General features: G+C 40.0%; 1 protein-coding gene across 2 annotated transcripts in view; it reads left to right on the top strand.

Annotated features, from left to right (window-relative positions):
* Spag6 (sperm associated antigen 6) overlaps nt 1–18,232 on the top strand; it is a 55,411-nt gene extending 37,179 nt beyond the window's left edge. For both annotated transcript variants that reach the window (XM_075970592.1, XM_075970593.1), the window contains 6 exons: nt 814–987; nt 2,139–2,291; nt 4,565–4,756; nt 7,466–7,582; nt 10,083–10,228; nt 14,637–18,232. In XM_075970592.1, coding sequence (XP_075826707.1) covers nt 814–987; nt 2,139–2,291; nt 4,565–4,756; nt 7,466–7,582; nt 10,083–10,228; nt 14,637–14,706 — 852 coding nt within the window. In that variant the 3' untranslated portion in view covers nt 14,707–18,232. The remainder of the gene's footprint in view (nt 1–813; nt 988–2,138; nt 2,292–4,564; nt 4,757–7,465; nt 7,583–10,082; nt 10,229–14,636) is intronic.
* Nucleotides 18,233–19,557: the final 1,325 nt, after the last annotated feature.

Consider the following 19,557-nt stretch of genomic DNA (forward strand, 5'->3'; position numbering starts at 1 on the left):
TAATGTTACAGAGAAGAACAATTAGCAAATACTGCTGAAAGCAGATACAAACATATTGTGTATTGGGTCCTTTAGCACATGGAAATAACGCTTTGGGTGTCACATTTAAGGTGTTATTTGGAAATTTGTGTGCAATACTGAAGATTCCAAGTAGCATTAATGCTAACATTAATAATTAAAATAAGGCATTGGCTTGGCCAAAATAGCTCAGTTAGGAGCGTCTTAGACTAAAAACAAGACCATAAAGATTTTCTAGCCCATTAATAGAATATTTGAATTTCCTATGAAATTTTCATGTTTATTAGTCCTCTGTTAGCTTTTTAAATCCACCAATTATACAAATATATATACATATATACAAATATATATACAATATATGTACAAATATATATATTAATTGTTAACATTAGCTAAGTGATGAGTTCTTTGAGGCTGTACTAACATCATATGATAAAGACATTAATTCTGCATGTTATTGTAATACATACCACACATACCATAAATTAGCAACCTATGTATATGGTGTAATGAAGAAGTGATTTTTTTTAATACCTGAAGGTCCTACATTTTAATCACTGGTAAAAGGTTTTAAAGTACTCCATAAAGAATTAATGGGGAAATCTAAAAATTCAAGTTTGTGACTAATATGTGAAAGTCCCAGTGCTCAGAAATAGTAGGTATTGCGCTAAATATCTATGTAGCTCTTTTTTCCTCATAAAGAAATATGGATATTATCAGGCTGTTTAAGTTACACCTGAGCTCCGAGGTGGACTCTATACAGTGTTTTGATTTACTTATGTTTCTGAACACCAGCACCAGGTCCTTTCAGCTCTCAGCCACATTGCAAAGCACTCGGTGGACCTAGCAGAGATGGTTGTTGAAGCGGAGATTTTCCCGGTTGTTCTCACCTGTCTGAAGGACAAAGATGAATACGTGAAGAAAAATGCTTGTACTTTAATTAGAGAGATCGCTAAGCACACACCCGAGGTAAAGCAAGCAAAACAGAAAAGCAGTCTCCACGGAACAGTTATACTTGGTGTCAATTTTTTAGATAAAACCCCAATTTGTTTTGTTTGTTCTGAGGCTTGCTCTGCGCCATCTGACTGGGTCATTGCCCCTCGTCCTCTGCATGCAGACGTCTGTACTTGGTAGGGCGGATGCTCACCAGCGTTCCTGGGCTCTGCCCACTTGATGGCATCACTGTTGTCCCCACCCCCCAGCAGTCGCAATGAAAACTGACTCCACACATTGTCAGACATTCTCTAGGGTGCAAAATCACCTCCATTTGAGAACCACTGAATTGTATTAATGACATTTGAGTCTGAAAGTCAGTTTCTAATCACTGATAGCTTTCCATTTCTGGGTTGTGGGGACTGTAACCTCTGTCATCCTTATCATTTTATGACAGCTGGAAGCATTGAGAAGGATACTGCATCTGTAGGTTGGGACAGACCACAGAGGCTCTCTGGCCTACTGTGACTCTCTGCTAGCTAGCTGCTGTAATATGATTTTCTGCTCTGAGCTTTTTGATGTGAAAGAGAGGCTAAGCAAGCCTGCGTTGATTTTGAGGTTGAGGTGACTTTTTCTGTGCCTATTTTGACTAATCTATTTTCACTTTATTGCATGTTGATGCCCTCATTTTTATTTTAACCAGCACTTCTATGTAGTTGAGATTTTTCAAGAACCGAAGTGCACCCAGCTAGTAATCACTGTTGGTATGTGGGGTAAAATTAGATCAGACGTTAAGTCTGATGTCTTTGGGCATTGATTCATCTTTAAACGAAGGCATCATGATTGGGCACTTCTGTAGCTAGCCAGTTATGAATTAGCCCTCAGCCTAGTTTCTAAGTGAGGAATTTTGAAATTCATTACAACAGGAATAAAGTTATGTAATTTTTTAAACCATAGAATAAACCTTTCCACTATGAACATTTGAGCATTTGAAGTCACAGGATTATTATACTTGAACATTTGAAATCGCAGGATTATGATACTTGAACATTTCTCTAATAACCGCAGTAATCTCTTTGAACGGTATTTCGATTTTTACCAGGTATTTTTAAGTCCTACATCAAGTGTGGCCAAATCCTATTTAAATACCATCTTGTGCTGCCCGGGGCCCTTTCCTTCTCTTTCAGCTTTCCCAGCTGATCGTTAATGCAGGAGGTGTGGCTGCAGTGATCGACTGCCTGGAGTCCTGCAGAGGGAACATCCGGCTGCCCGGCATCATGATGCTCGGGTACGTGGCCGCTCATTCTGAGAACCTGGCCATGGCAGTGATCATCTCCAAGGTTGGTGCTTGCTTCATTTCTCCTAACATTGTGGTAGGACGGTCCGAGACAGCCATAGGCTGCCACCAAATAGGAAATGTAACTGGGCACAGTGAAAGAATTGCCAAAATGCATTCAGTTGTTCACTGCTAATGTCTGTGTTCATTGGTTTGTTTTCCAGGAGGATCTTTGACAAAAGGTGTGAGTTACAGGGAATGTACAGTTTTCCGTATCTAATGTCAACTTTTTGGAGCATCACTGTAATCTGTCTTTATATAATACATTATGTATAATACACATATCTTGAAGGATTAATTGTGCACACATGCAAAACCACACTATAGTAAAAACATCATGAAGTGATTTGCCCATTTATCAATTCATTGCACCTCAGGAAGGCCTGTGTATTCCTCCTGCTCCTGGCATTTGGATAAGGAGACGGCGCTGGCTATCTCTCTTTCAGGCATGGTCATTTAGACAGAGGGCACAGCAGACAGCAGCATTTTTGTTGCTTCATGTTCTCAATTACAGCTTTGTATGAATCCGCCCTGTAGTCAGCCTTGGCCCATAGTAGGTGCTCACAAACTATGTTAGTATATAGACATGGATTTCCTGAGGAGCCCTTCAAACACCATGTGCTCACACTGTGTGTGGCAGCCCTCTAGGGGGCAGGGCTCTTATCGCCGTAGAAAACCTGCTGCTGTTTGTTAAACAGAAATGGGAATCTTTCTTCACTTGCTTATCCTCAGAATACAAAGGAGCCCTATATCTAGATTTTCTGCCTATTCCACAGTGACGTTCTGTAGTACTGAGCTCTCCTCCTGCCTTTCTTTTGTTTTGTCACTCCAGACTGTAGCAATGGCTAGGGCAGTCCCGGTGCTTTGGGAGGGGTCGTTAGGGATGTCTGTGTCTGGGTTCTGATTCTCGGCTCCTTTGTCAGGAAGAAACCCCATCAGAATGATGAAGGGCAGTGGCAGTTGCCTGAGCATCCTCTGCATCCTTTAGAGTCTGGCCAGGACACTGTCCCCTTCTTTGGCGGAGCTCTGCTGCCAGTCTCTCCCAGGGTCTGAAGCAAACCACACAGCAGTGAGGCATTTTCTCCTTGTCCTCTGAAGGAACCAGTTAATAATGTCTACCATTTGTGGCACATTTATGCTCCGGGTCTCATCTGAGTTTTCACAGTTGTTGGGACAGGCTACGAGGGCCATCTGCTATTCCTCTTTCTACTCCCCATTCCCTCAAGCTTATGTTCTACATCCATGGGCTCTTTACAAGGTTACTCCATCCTTCGCAGGTCTGACTTTTTGTATTTTGGACACACCAGTTTTGTACTTTGAACAGGACAGATAAGGAAACATGATAAATTTCACCAAATTGATTCAAAAGGGGCAAAAAGAAAGAAAAAAGATAAGGAAAAGCAGATTAAAAGGCCACGGGGAAGGCAGTGTGATGGTCTTGGCCTTTGTCGCACAGCATCAACATGTGATACCAGTTCTTGCAGTACTAAATTTGAAATGATTACTATTGTCTCAAACTAGTTACAATTATGCCTCTACAAAATCTGAAATTAAAATTTGATATGTTTATTTGATTCTTCCTTAGGTCTATAAACTGATTTTTGAGGCCTTTTGATGGTCTTTTTATTGCTTAACCAAAATTAGAGTCTAAGTGAAAAATGTACATGTTTGCACCTGTGTAACCAAAGCGACCTGGTCCTGATCAGCTGGTGAAGGTAACAGAACTGCGTCATAAATGGCCAAGACTACTGGAAAAGTGTGTGTACTTCAGGAATAATATTAGTGGGGCGTTCCATGTAAAAGGCACTTAGAGTGGATTCTTGCTCATACTTGTTTGAGTCTTAGTTTGTTGTGGTTATTTTATTCTAGATTACCATAGTTGGAGTGCGTATGTTGCTGAGGGTTGAACCGAGGGCTATCCTCAGTCTTAACTTTTTAAACGAAGGAAAATAAATTTTAAGTTTGTCACCATGGAATCTGGTCTTGCCCGGTCTGAGGCATCTCTGTTGTTTGCTTGAATGTCCCTCTATTAGGGGGTAGAAGCTGGTAGAGACATTCTTATTTAAGTTGGATTGTTACAGGTAATTAAGGCAATTTAGTTCTAGTCATTTTATTGACTTAAGAAATGACCGCCCTTGTGATGTGCACATTTATTGAACCATTTAGGAGAAAAAAAGAGATCAAGGCTGAAATGATTTCTTCTAATGCCAGAAAGACATGGAGAACTCTTTAATCCCGCTCTAGATTTAGAATTCTTGCTCTTTTGATCCCCTGCAGGGTGTGCCCCAGCTGTCAGCCTGCCTGTCGGAGGAGCCTGAAGATCACATTAAAGCTGCGGCTGCCTGGGCTCTAGGGCAGGCTGGGAGACACACTCCGGAGCACGCGCGGGCCGTTGCTATCACCAATGTGTTGCCGGTGCTGCTGGCTTTGTACATGTCCGCAGAGAGCTCTGAGGACCTGCAGGTCAAAGTGAGTGTTACTCTGGACAGGCTTGGGGCGATTGCGTAGATGCCGACTAGTCTTTAAAATATGTGGTTTAAATATTTTGATTTTTCTGGTGGACTGTGTTGCTTTTCTGAGTCAGGAAATGCAAATCTGTCAGATGAATGGGTAACCTGTCTTTGAAAACCGTCTCCACAGTTAGTTGAAAAACTGTCTCCACAGTTAGGGATAAATTTTCAAGAAACTTTTGTACAGATAAAAACTTGGTTGTAAAGCGAATGTCAAGTTTTTGCACTCTTTATTGCTGTTGACATTTTCTATGAAATAGGAATGAAATAATAACAGAATTTTTGAATTTAGATTCTCTGGGGAGTACTTTATCTCTTTTGCTTTAAGAAACAAAGTCAAAAATAATTTAAGTTGCTTTTCAAAGATATAACCAGTAAGGGAACATTCTTGAAGCTATAATTTGCTCCTCCTAACTTCAAGGATGTCTGAGATTCTTCTGTGTCGTGTGTATCAGCCCTGTCTTCCTCTTTAGTGCTAGATAATAAATATTCCATTCTTTATCCATTCACCAGTTGATGGACTCTGGGGTGTTTCAGCTCCTTAGATATTTCCATATGTTTCCATGTGGATGTATTTTTTAATTAAAAAAAATTTTCTTTAGTACATGTATACGTGTATGTGTGTAGTGATATTTTGTTTATGATTTAACAATAATGCTGAGAGATCAGAGAAGCAGTGCAACCTGTCACTAGCGAGACCTTTTACCTCCACCAGTGCTGAGACCAAAGGGGTGATCCTGGTCTCAGGCTGCTTCAGACGGTACCTCAGGGTACATCCTTGAGCTGCAACAGTCTCTACCAAACCTCAGACCGCAACTGCTTCTGTCCCCTCCCGCCTTATATTCCTCTCTCTGCCCAGTCATATCCCTTCTCTCTCCACCTCCCTAGTGCTGGGATTACAGGTGTGGGGTCCCAAGTGCTGGGATTCAATCTTGTGTAGCCCAGGGTGGCCTTTAACTAACAGAGATCCCTCTGCCTCTGTCTCCCGAGTCCTGGGATTAAAGGTGTGTGCCACCACTGCCTGGCCTCTAGTAGTTTAGCTCTGTACTCTAATCTTCAGGAAAGCTTTATTTGTTAAAACACAAGCAAAACATCACTACGTTTCCCCTTTTATATCTCTCTAGTGGCTGGCTGCATTGCTTCCCTGATCTCTCAGCTGTATTTGTTAAATCATAAACAAAATATCTCTACATGGGTGTGCATATGTATGATTGTACATGATGTATACGCATGGACGTGTGTGTCGTGGCTGAATGTGGAGGTCAGAGGCCAGTTCTCTGGAGCTGGTTCTTTCTTTCCATCTGGGCTGGGTTTGAGCACCATGCACCTTTTCCTGCTGAGGCTGTCTCCAGCTGGACACATGTCTGCATTTCTTTTGCTCTAAGATTTTGAGAGCTATTGCACCATTTCTTACACAACTGCACTGCCTTACCTTCACCAGCAGCGTAGGAGGTTCCAAGTTTGCACATGCTTGTGAATGCATTTTACTCCTTCATTCTATTTTTACTAAAGCTATCCTAAAGTGTTCGTTTGATTTGCCTAATGGCCCATAGTGCTGAAAATATTTTCATATATGCTTTGGATGTTTCTGTGTATTCTTTGACCCTTTATTCATTTTATTATTAAAATATTTTTTGTAGAGGTGGGCATCAGTCTCAGGGCATTGCACATGTTAGGCAAGTCTCTGCCACTGAGCTGCATCTCCAGCCCTGCTCATTCTTAAACTGGGCCCTTTGTCTGTTGATTATTACAGCTCAGATTAGGCAAGTGAGCAAAACCTTAACTAACTAATGTTTCTTTCATGCTAGACATGAAATTATTAATAATAATACTATGTTGATGATTATCATAATATCTATTCCTACCTAAAAGAATAGTTATAAACTAAGTGTATATCTTTCAGATTGAGAATAGAAAGTTCCATGAGCTTCTGAGGTCATTAGATTGCTTTTTAGAACTCTTGACTAATGACTTGATTGTACATCATCAACTTGAATGATCAGAGTTAGGGTAGGGCTGTCAGTGAGGTGCAATTGATATAATCTGTGCTATTATAGCTACTTTAACCTTGTCAGCAATGGTAGTTAAGTTAAATTTCTTGGTCTGCTAAGGTCATCATGGTCTGAAGATGGTTTACAAAGGAACGGTATAATCAGGTGAGTTAGAAGCTGGGGGTTTAGTCCTAATCCACACTACTGTTTAACAGATGGAGCAATGGTTTTGTTCAAATGTGTCAGGAGATGAGGATGTGTAAGACTTCTTAGTCTGGATCTCTAAAGAAAACCTAAAATTCAAGAGATCATTCACTGATAGCACAGAGATTATAACAGTTCTGCCGCATACAATACCATTTTGACGGGCTGTGATATGTATGTAAGAGCTCAGCCTCTCACTGCATGGTTTCAAGTTTAACAGAAGACAACAGATAAAAGTGACAGCAAAGCCAGTCCCAGCAGTTCCTCAGCTGTCAGGAACGTGGGGAACTGCACCCTGCATATTTGACTTAAAACAGGATCCACAGGGCTGAGGAGATGGCTCAGCTGTGAAGGTCTTCAGAAAATTCTTTACAAATGAAACAACTGCAAGAAACTGATTTCATTTTTGAAATTCAGGAATATGAGACATGAATCGCCAAGCTTTGTATGCATTCTGCTTTGTATTTCACTAGAGTAAAAGGGCCATAAAGAATATCATACAGAAATGCACCTACCTCCCAGCCCTCGAGCCGTTTCTCTATGATGCACCTCCCAATATCCTGAAGTATGTGGCCGGACAGTTCAGCAAGGTAAGAAATACTATCACAGCCTGGAAACGGGGAAGAAAAGGAAATGATTTGTGAAATTGTTTTTCTGCTTCTGTAAAATTTGGCCTGGGTTTTACTATTTAGGTCTCAACTCTCCTCAATCTCAATTGACACAGGTAACATAGGTTACTAAAACTCACAGATAAATGAAATTCTGCATCCTTCTTCATGCAGTTCTCAAGCTCTGTGGTGTCTTCTTAAACAGTAAAAAAAGGCGGTATTATGCCAATGCCTTATAATATAGATGATTTCTGCTGAAACTTACCTTTTAGTAATTTCCTATGTCCCTTAGTCTCACTTTTAGTCTAGGAACATAGCAAACATCTTCAGAACGAGAAAGAGAAAGGTCTTTGAAACACTGTACGTGCTGAGATACCCTCAGTCATTTGGTGCACAGCATCTTCTGATGAACAGTGTAAACAAATGTAACTGTCATATTTCATAGATCATTGCAGATTATAGCAGTATAGAAAGGGCAAGCTGCAGAAGTGCACAGCCACCAAGGCGGATTCTGACAGCAAGGACCGAAGAGAATGACTGTGTTATGGCCATTGATGGTCAGGACGGTGCCCCTCAGCTGTTGGAAACTGGGGAAACTGAACTCAGCATATTTGGATTAAAATATAGGGTCTGCAGGGGCTGGAGAGAAGACTCAGTCGTTAAGAATACTGACTGCTCTTCCAGAGGACTTGGCTTCGTTTCCCAGCACCCACACAGCAACTCCTAAGTGTCTCTAACTCAATTATCAGAGTATCTATGGCTTCTTCTGGTCTTCACACGCACATGGTTCACAGAATTAAATACAGACCAAACACCATACACATTAAAAAATAAATGATTACCATGTAGGTTGAGGCAGAGGGAGGTTGTCTGGAATTTGAGGTCAGCCTGATCTGTACAGAGATTTCCCGACCAGCCAGGGGTAAAAAGTAAGACCCACCTCAAAAATAAGCAGCAAGCAAACAAAACAAACAAACAAGAAAGAAAGAAAATGTCATTTGCATAAGTCATGCGCCAGAGTGTTTATGTGTTTAGGCTCAGTTCTGTCTCTTTATCTCTTTTGGTTTGTGTTTGGAGCTGGGCTCGGCACCGAAGGACACACACAGCAGCTGGCTCTGCCACTGAATCACGTCCCCGGTTACAGCTCTACCCCCCTAGGAGAGCTCTGACCTCTCTAAACTGGAGATTATTACACATAAGACAGGAGCAAGAGTGCTTACTCAAGATACTGTTGTAGAGCTTATGAGATAGCATATGGTTAGAGCTTAATTCAAGCTAAGGTACTTAAAAATACCAAAAAAAAAAAATGAAAACAAAACCAAGCAAAATTCTGTTTTTAAGAAACAGGACATTTGGGCCCAGTGTCATTGCTCAGCAGGCAAAGGTGCTTCCGCCAGACCTGACGATCTGAGTGTAATTCGGAGCCCACCTGGTGAACGGAAAGAGTCATTTTCTGACTCCCACGAGTGTGCTATGGCATGAGCACCCCACAGCACAAATTGATAGACGTTAAAACAGCACCCCACATTGGGGCTGGTGAGCAAGTATCCACATTTGCCAGCCAGGCTTGACCTGAGTTCAATCCCTGGAGCCTGTGTGAAGGCGGAAAGAGAGAAGCAATTCTACGGGGTTGTTCTCTGAGGTGCACAGGCATGTTGTGGCACACGTGCCCACCCACAATAATAAACAAACTAACAAGAAAGCAAGCATTCACATGTTTAAAGCCAGCTAAATTTTCCCCAGTTAATGGAAGAAGACAAACTCAGTTGGATAGTCAGTTTTAGTGTTATTGTAAACCAGGCCGCCACCTCCTTCCTCTCCCTTCCTTTTATCTCTCATCTCTGTCTCTGGTGCTGAGGACCAAACCCAGGGACTTGTGCATGATTGCCAAATATTCTTATCATTGAACTACCTTAGTTTTTCAAAGACAGGTTTCATTGTATAGCCTAGGTTGATCTCCAGTTCATAATCTGCACAGTCCATGATCCTCTGGACTTTGCCTGCTGAGACAGGTGTATGCTACCATACCCAACCTGCATTTCCTTAAAGGAAGTAAAATGAGAGAGAGTTAAGCAGCAAGGGGACGTTTCCCCATTGGGAAATACAGCTGGTGACATAGCGTGCACACTCTGATTTTCTGGAGATGCATTTAAGAGATGATGGCAGAGGACCCGACCCCCCCCCCCCCCGCCTTGCTAAGGAGCTTGGCTTCACTGTTTTCGATAGCGGAGACCTCAGATTCACGCTTTCGGTGGGAGTGGATGGGCCAGCTTTGCTCATTTCACTGCTCTAGTCTGTCCAATAACATGAAGGTTAAAGTAATTCGAAAAGAATGCATTTCACTTCCAGCCCTTTATTTTATGGGTGATATACTAAACATAAATTCTCTTCTGCATTACTTCTGATATAATATTGCTTTTAAAGATAAACAACCTAACTTGGAAAAGTAAAGATGATGTTTTTATCTGTTTCTCTGTCTAAGGTGCTGCCTCATGACAGCAAAGCCCGCCGGCTTTTTGTGACGAGCGGTGGACTTAAGAAGATCCAAGAGATAAAGGCGGAACCTGGTTCCCTCCTCCAAGAATACATCAACAATATTAACAACTGCTACCCAGAGGAGATAGTAAGGTGAGGGAAATGGACTTTAAGCAGTTCAATATTACATAACTTTTGTTCTTTGTTTTCAAATATAGTTTTTATATCAATGCCAAAATGTAGATTTTGGGCTGTCTCTCCAGTCCAAGTTATGCACTCTTGAGAGGCTGATGGGAGCTTGAAACAATTCCAATAAGCCTGTTTTGAAACTATTAATATATTAGTATATGATATCAAAGTAGTAGTATGCCATAGCATATATAAAATACACAAATAATAAAAAGCTATATAGCAAAATACTTGTAAAACCACAAAATGAGCCAGGCGGTGTTGGCATGCACCTTTAATCTCAACACTTGGGAGGCATAAACAGGTGGATTTCAGTGAGTTCGAGGCCAGCCTGGTCTACAAAATGAGTTCCAGGATAACTAGAACTGTTACACAGAGAAACCCTGTCTTGAAAAACCAAACCAAACCAAACCAAACCAAGGCAAGGCAAGACAAGACAAGACAAGACAAAACAAAACAAAACAACAACAACCCCCCCCCCCCAAATAAAGCAATTCTGAAAATAGTTTTCAATTCAGTGTTTTAAGAAACAAAATAAAGCCGGGCAGTGGTGGCGCATGCCTTTAATCCCAGCACTCGGGAGGCAGAGGCAGGCGGATCTCTGGGAGTTCGAGGCCAGCCTGGTCTACAAGAGCTAGTTCAGGGATGGGCACCAAAGCTACAGAGAAACCCTGTCTCAAAAAACCAAAAAAAAAAAAAAAAAGAGAAACAAAATAAAATAAAGATAGAGAAAACAAAAGGGAAGCTAAAGATTTCCTGAACAGAATGATCTGTTGCTTTTTTTTTTTGAAAAAAATTTATTCTTTTTCCCTTTCTAGGTACAGTTTAACTAAGAAATAGTGGAAATTAAAAAAACTGTCATAGAATTTAATTTGGTGCTTTGTCAAAATACTTAAAAATTTAAATCCTTAAATTCTATGCTTTGATGTTCCAATTATTATTATTATTGTTATTATTATTTTGGTTTTTGAGACAGGATTCCTCTGAGTAGCCCTGGCTTTCCTGGAACTGGCTCTGTAGATCAAACTGGCCTTAAGCTCCCAGAGATCCACCTGCCTCTGCTGCAGTAATGGAATTAAAGGCGTGTACTACCATGCCCAGCTGAAATTTCATTTTAAAAACCATCTAATTTTCATGAGGATTTTGGCTAGCTAAACTTTTCAGTTTTCTGGTTTTTAAAAAAGCATTAGGTGCTCTAAAATCATATTAATGAACATCTTTAAAGCACTGTGAAAATAGACAAATATAATTTCAAAATGGTTTCATTTTTACAGGTACCTATTTTTCAAAACTCAGTTGGTGACAACTGTTTTAGGACTAATTATTTTTATGACAACATCAGCCTGATAGTCATTTCATAGTTCCTTCCAATTTTAATTTTAATTTCTAGCACAAGTGGGTGTTCTAGGAGGAAAGCAATCTGGACAGGCTCTCGAAGGACCTGTGCTCCAGGTCTGTTCCACTCCCTGGCCACAGGGCATGCTCTGAACTCGCGTTCTGGATCTCTGCCCACTCTCAGGACAGGAGCCTTGGGGCACATGTGTTGTGGGGACAGTTCCAGCAATTTACCAGTAAGGCACCAGATCCAAGCCCCAAGGCCAAGACTAGAGTCATCCAAATTCCTTGTGGCCTGCAGAAAGGTTGATTTGCTTACCCTGGGATTAAAGGCTACCTGAGCTAGGTTAGAGTCGCAGTGACTGATAGCTAGAAGGAATGGAGGAATTTCTCACTGGTTTTTTTCTATGGATCTTTGATGATAGCTCAGGTCATGTATCTGGATAGACCGAGGTGCCTATCTCAGTTCTAATTATTTACTGTGTGACCTTAAAGACAATTATTTAAATTCTTTAAACTAGAATTTCTGTATTTGTAAATATTATTACCTATATTTCATAACATTAGAATTAAATGACATGATCGTCAAAGGGCTTGTATTAGTAAGACCAGTCAGTATTTCTCATTGTCCCTTTTGGAGTATCTCTATTCTCATTTTTTTTCCTCTTGAGATTAAGTAGATTTATTAGGCAAATAAAATTTAATTTTATAATCATATTACAGATACTATATAGTAGTGTTTTGTTCCTTATTTTTGCTATTTTTTGATGATAAACATCTAGCAAGCAAATATAAAATAAAGTTATTCTGTTATATTTAAAATGCCTTTCATGGCTGAGCCGGAATTATATAGTTTTTCCTAATAGGAAGCTGCTTTTGAATCCTTAGCACCATAGTAGCTGGGATGAGGCTTTCTCACAGGAAATACATAACTTGATCTGCTTATTTCTGGGTCTATATTTTGAGACACTTGCGAGGTCAGTATGTAGTCATGAGAAGGGGGCAATGCTGCCCCCGCTCTGCTGGTGAAGGAGTGTGGGTATGTTTGAGCACATTTTCTTGACGGGGAGTCCTAGGGACAGTGAAGTCTCAGAGGTCTTTGGGGAAGGAAAAATGGCAATGACAGTAAGCTTGGAAGTGAATCTAGCAAAGCCTCAAGAGTGATCTGCACATCCTAACTGATCTACTGAGACTCTTAAAATAACAGTGGCCGGTAATAATATAGTAAGAGCCACATCTATAATTTCTAGTTTTCTGGTAGTCACATTTAAGAAAGTAAAATGAAATGGTAAATAAATTTTGATGATTTTTTAAAAAAAACAACCCAAATATCTAAACCATATAATTTCAACTAGTAATCAATATAAAATTAGTGAGTTATTTTACAGTTGTGTATTTTGTTACTTCTAGCATATCTTAATTCAGGTAGTAAATTTCATTGGAAATATTTAGGTTAAATTCAGATCATATAAAACTTACATTGGAAAAAGAAGACTCACAAATGATTCCAAACTCATTTTTTGTGTTTTCCTATAGTTGATTTGTCAGTTCTGAAGTTAAATTTTAAAAATTTAGTTTCTTAAACATAGTAGCCATATTTCTAGTGTTCTTCAGACTAGTGCCTATCATTTTAAGCAGCACATTTTAAAGATTTTAAAGTCCTGCTTCCTAACATTTCTATAAAAGCTACCTGTCTGGTGCTGACACATTTATGAGATGCCAGTGAAAGCAGGACCAGTCTTAACATCTGCACCAACTCAGACTCAGGGAGGGAGACAATGGACGGTTCTGCAATGCCAGAACTGCAAACCCAGTTTCAAATGGATTTTTCTAGATTAGGTGGCCTTTTTCATCTTTTGATGATAATTTTTTTTTTAGACAGAATCAAGGTCTTAACATGTGTAGTCTTGGCTGGTCTGGAACTTTCTATGTGGACTAGACTGGTCTCAAATTCACAGAGATCCACGTGTCATTACTTCCTGGTAGGAGTAAAGGTGTGTGCTACCACGCCCAGCTAAAATTTTGTCTTATTTTAGTTTTTAATTGTGTGTATACGTATGTGAGTGCAGGAGGAAGAACATCCATTAAAAGAGCTTCTTAGGTAGTGTGTGTTCTGTTTGACTTTAATTATGAACAAAGACACTATTAAAATATACCTCTGTTTTGTCCACCTTAACCTGATACATTGTGGAAGCATGTACAATTTTTAAATCCATTTCTACATTAGAATACCTACTAGGTTTTATTTAGCTTTTTTATGTAAATGAAAATTCTTTCCATAATATATCACTGTTTATATACACTATTCATATATTTAAGACTTTATACTAAGTATTTTATGATACTCAATTGAGAAGTCTAGAAATGTAAATGCATTATATATGTCCCAGAATCAATGAAGATGATTAAATTTCTATTTTATATAAAATGGGTATTTATAAATCATTTTTCAACTGTTTTCAACATGAATTATGTCTGTTTCTGATCAGGCTGTATTTTAAGACATAATTTCTAAGTAATTGGAATTCAGAAACTGATTAGCAATCATAGGCTGTATGGTCTAATGTACAGAAGACACTTATTAGCTATTATCCTGAAGTACCCTCACTCACTTGGTATGGTAAGAAGGAAGTCTCTGAAATATTACCGCTGGATTGAAGGAATGTGCTTGGACAATATCTCCTTACAATATGATGCATTATGCGGAGGATTCTCTTTCTTCTCATGCTCTAACATTATGTATAAGCATCACAGGAACATATGTGAAGTTTCACCCATGATTATCTATTTCAAAACATTTTCCATGTGTTTGTGTGTGCACACATATGTGCACAATACATGCATGTGAAGGTCAGACCTGGAGGGTTGGTTCTCTCCTCCTACTGTGTGGGGTCCAGGGATGGACTCAACAAGTGCCCTTATTGGTTGAGCCACCTCACCAGCCCCAGAAGTTATTTCAGTAAGTTTTTGTGTAGACCATTTTGTGCCTACCGTATGAAAAATTTCCATATGTCTGATAGCAGATTTTCTTTTTCAGGTACTATTCTCCTGGATACTCAGATACACTTCTGCAGAGGGTGGACAGCTATCAGCCGCTCCCTAACTGAACAAAGTATATCTGTAAACTCAGATTCACAGGAGAGTCTGCACAACTGTTAAAGATCTTTCTGAAATGTTTGAACTAGTGCAGCTTAATTTTGTTCAATGTGAAATACCTTTAATATTTTCTCTATTTTGTAATATTTTATAAATTATTAGCCACAATGTGTGGAAAACTAATTATAATCATTTGCATGTGTAGAGATATGCATAAAGGAAGATATGCATAAAAGGCAATGAAGGGTTTTAAGGTATTTACTTTTCTACAAAACACATAAACACAGTACAACACACACACACATCCTTCCGACTAGACAGAAATGAGATGTGTTGTTTGGAAACCCTTAGTTATTTCCCCATGGGGGTGGCTAAGGAAAACGGGCCTGGGCAGTTACACAGAAAATAAGGAGGGAAACATGGGAAGACAGAAGTCGTGACAGAAATGCAGGGCTCGTACGAAGCATGGTTGCTTACGTGCTCTGAATTAATGCAACAGCTCTGCAGCTAGCCACCCGCCCGGTTTCCTAAGCATTCAAGAAAACTTCTTATTATTGTGAAACACTTTTCTCCTCACCCTACACGAAGTGTTCCTTCCCTTTCGTGCACTCTGACGGCAAGCTCTCCATTGTCTCTGAGAGTCTTATCGTGATTCCCGTACAAGGGAGATGGGTCTTCAGGATTCCCTTGTCCCAGGTTCCCATTTTCAGAATTCACAGAAATCACCTCAAATTCATGGATTTAAGGTCTAATTTGAGCAGAACAACAGCAGGCTCAGGCTTAATGCATTTCATTTAAGAAGCTGTAATGGGGCCCCAGCAGATTTAAAAAAAAAACAACAAAACATTAAAAATAGCATTGCTTTTTTTTTTTTTTTTAATTTTCCCTACTTGGCCTTAGGAACTTGTGCTTGGATTTAGGAGTCTTGGTTGTTATGCCTATGTTTTTGAGCCTAGTGGGACATTTCTCTTTTTAATTAATCTTATTATATGTGTGAGTGTTTGTTTGTGTATGTCCGTGGATCCTGTGCATAGCTGGAGCTGATGGAGCCCAGAAGAGCATTTTCTCGGAGGCCCAAAGAACAGAGAGGGACAGGATATCCCAGAAAATCCCAAAACTACAGTGGGTCCAGTCCTAAAAACCTGGTTTCATGATTTCTTCTCAAACTCCTGTGTTGTTTAGTCTCCTCAGGATGAAAGTACCCATTTACACAGGATAGATTTCTGGGTTTACCTCCATATTCCTTATTTTCTACCACCAAACAGATTTAAAAACTTCTTCATAACCAGCAACCACTTTCCCATCTCTTCTTCACTGCTGTCACGCTGGAACATCTAGTGGCTTCCTGTTTGTGGTTGGATGCTGGGATTGAACTTGTGGTCCTGTATGGACAATGACACCCCCACTCCTGATTTCATTTCCTAATATTTTCATAGCCCATTTTATTCTTTGTGGCAATTTCCTAGACTCATTGCATAGTAAAACATTTTTATTCCCAATCTTTTAGCTTCCCTTTCTTTTTCTTGTCTCTCCACCAGTTTTTCCTATAAAAACCATTTAACGATTGGAGGACATTAAAGCTTTCATCTTTCTCTTTCTTTTCCTTCCTTCCTCCCTCCCTCCTTCCCTCCCTCCTTCCCTCCCCCCTCCCTCCCTCCCTTCCTCCCTCTCTCCCTTCTTTCTTTCTTTCTTTCTTTCTTTCTTTCTTTCTTTCTTTCTTTCTTTCTTTCTTTCTTTCTTTGTTTTTCAGGACAGAGTTTCTCTGTGTAGCCCTTTCTGTCCTGGAACTCACTCTGTAGACCAGGCTGGCCTTGAACTCACAGAAATCTGCTTGTCTCTACATTCCAAGTGCTAGAATTAAAGGTGTGTGTCACCCCTGACTGGCTTCATCATTCTTAATTAGACTTTTCATGTGTTGAAAAAGTCTCAGCACTGGGGAAGCTATGGTGTCAGGATTTCAAGTTTGTGACTAGTCTGTGTGACAGAGCAAGAGCCTGTCTGAAACAAAAACAAAGCAACAAAACCATGACAACAGTTTTTCAGATGACCAAGGATAAAACCCTTTCCACAGTAGAGTGGCGATCCCCTCGCTTCTTCCTATCACCATTCTACTTTGTGGCTGATGTCTTCCCTTATGTCATCTTATCTTTATCAGACCACTACACTAAGAATAAAATAATACTGTTCTGCCAGGTGCCTCTAATTTGATCAGATGTGATTAGGAAATTTTAAGTTGTGTTTCTTCTTTTGTTTGTTTTGTTTGAGGCAGGTTCTGTCTATTATGTATCGTTGGCTGTCCTGGAACTCACAATGTAGACCAGGCTGGGCTCCAGCTCTGAGAGGTCTTTCACCTCTGCCTTTGATGTACTGATTTTAAGGGGTATGCCACCACACCCAGCTGTATGAAATGTTTCTTTACAAGGCACTTTAACCAACATCAAACTTTTTAAATATAGCATTAAAAATCCTTTTATTTGTGTTAAAGCAAAAATAATGTCTGTTATTGATGATATTCTCTGGTATTTTCACTCCTGATTTGAGTTTTGTTGGTACTAATTGTGCAGACTAACCCCTCTCTTGCTGTCCCTGCAGTTTATTCAAATTTTAACTTTTTTTTTTTTTCGGATTCCTCACATATGAGGGATATCCGCTGTTAGGGCTTCGGGAATAGAGTTGGCCAGCTTGTTTTTGTAGCTGAAGCTATGCCACCTGTGTGGGAAGAGATGAAATGAGTAGGACCTTTCTGAAAGGGATAGTGAAGCCAGGGTTCCAGGCACTGGTCTGTCAGGGAGGAAGGGTGATAAGCCTTCGTCTTTCTCTTAGGATACTTATGAAAACAACCTATCATGAAGCAGGTAGCCGGGTTGTAACTCTTTCATTCTATATCATTGCTATGCTTCATGGGAGATCTGAGGGACAAAGTTATGTAGTGTCTCCCAGTCCTCATGCTTAGGCAAGTGGTGTTTAAGTCCAATGATTTGTGATAAAGCAAAACTCCATTTCCTGCCCTCATGGAGTTTTCTAACACACACACACACACACACACACACACACACACACACACACACACACACACACTTTCCCAGGTGGAGCAAAACAGCCACAAGACACTGAACACAAAGCAGCCATACTTACTTCAGTATGTGAAAACGACTGACAACTTCATATTCATAGGACATGGGTCTGATTTTCTAACCCTTTCTTCTCAATGAAAACCTTCTCTTAAAGAATGAAAGGTTTGCTTGTTGCTAGAAATGAAGCCCTGCTTAACGTTAACCCTGTCTTCAAACCCCAAAGGCCATCCCTAAGAAGTCAAGTTTAGAAATTGACCTTGAAAGGGTGAAGACTTTTCTGTAACCATCCCTTTAAGACAGGTGCTAGCAAATGTTGGGGCTTATTTGGCCATTAAATTTGTCGTTTAGAAAACCTAATTTGCAGTTACTTTTTCAGAGATTGACAAGACCAAGTGACATGTCTATAACTCTTGTATTTGCCAATTGCTTCAGAGTCTTTTGAGTTTTAAAATTGGATGTTGGTAAAAAACATGAACACATCGTCTTGTGTTTGATTAGTCCTGGGGCTACACAGTTGGTCTAACAAGAGGAGCTGCTTTAAAGAGCATAGAGCTTTGTAAATGCCCGTGATGGCGTGACAAGGGGAGGGAGAGAAGGGAAGCAAAACCTCTCCAATCCCAGAACCCGGGAAAGAATCCATTAAGCAGTTAGTCGAACTTCAAATGGCTTCCTTAGCCTTGTACAGTTAGAAAAAAATTGGGGAAAATGGATCCATGTTATTCAAGGATTTTAAATACGATTCCCAGAGACACAGTAGTTTCTTTGTTTTAGAGATCACAGAGTTTTCACTATTTATCTATATAAATGGGTTTAGGGGAAAATATTTCTCAGTAATTAATTTAGGGGTCAGTATAAAAATAAGCATTTCTGAGTTCCTTTTAGTATATACTATTTCTATAGTAATTTTAACTGAATGCTGGATCAAGAATATTATTAATATAGCACCATCATAAGATGCTCTAGTACAAATACCTACACATTAAACAAAGCCTGTTAGTTTCTCCATGCATAGAATTTATTGGTAACACATTCCTAGCAAAAATTTTCTAAAATATAAAATAATATACATTACTGATGGTAAATGTTCAAAGTATACTGGATATAAAGATGTTCAGCTGCTTGGGAATGATTCTGACCTATAATGAGTTCCCATTTTACATATTTCTGTGGCGTGCACAGTGGAAACCAACCATACAAGTGTTGCGGCTCTGTTCTCTTCAGTTCTCAATATCTCCAGCACTGCAGCAAGCCTGCAGCCTCAGGGACAGAGGCTGGGCTGAGAGTCAGGGCTTCTGGTCTCTGACTGCGTTAGGCCGAGACAATTTTCTCGCTACGGTCTTTCAAGTCTCTTCATGTTCTGAGGCTTTAGTCTTCTGAAGTACTGTAGTGTAGAAGGGACCACAACGGTTTCAAGGAGACCAAGATCCACATGAAAGCCCCAAACTTCTATGCTCTAAGCGAGGCCATGGACAAGTCAGCAATAGCATTCCCTTCATACAATTCCGAGGGTGAAATGCAGCTGAGAAAGCACATGGCCCAGCGGGATAGTAAGCAAGGCCACCATTAGTCCATTCTTTGTGTGAGTTGAAGAGGGTGACCAGTCCTCAGTACATGTTATTTCCATTGGCATAAATTGTTGTAACAATCTTATTTTGTTAAAATAAGACACTTGACTGCCATCTGCTGGAAAATTCTCTTTGTAAACATGCAAATCTATGACATCCAATGCATAAACCATGACACCAAGAAGTACTGGTACCTTTGTATAGAAATGACCCGCACCACTGT

Source organism: Microtus pennsylvanicus, chromosome 4 (assembly GCF_037038515.1).
Source record: "Microtus pennsylvanicus isolate mMicPen1 chromosome 4, mMicPen1.hap1, whole genome shotgun sequence".
Taxonomy (NCBI): domain Eukaryota; kingdom Metazoa; phylum Chordata; class Mammalia; order Rodentia; family Cricetidae; genus Microtus; species Microtus pennsylvanicus.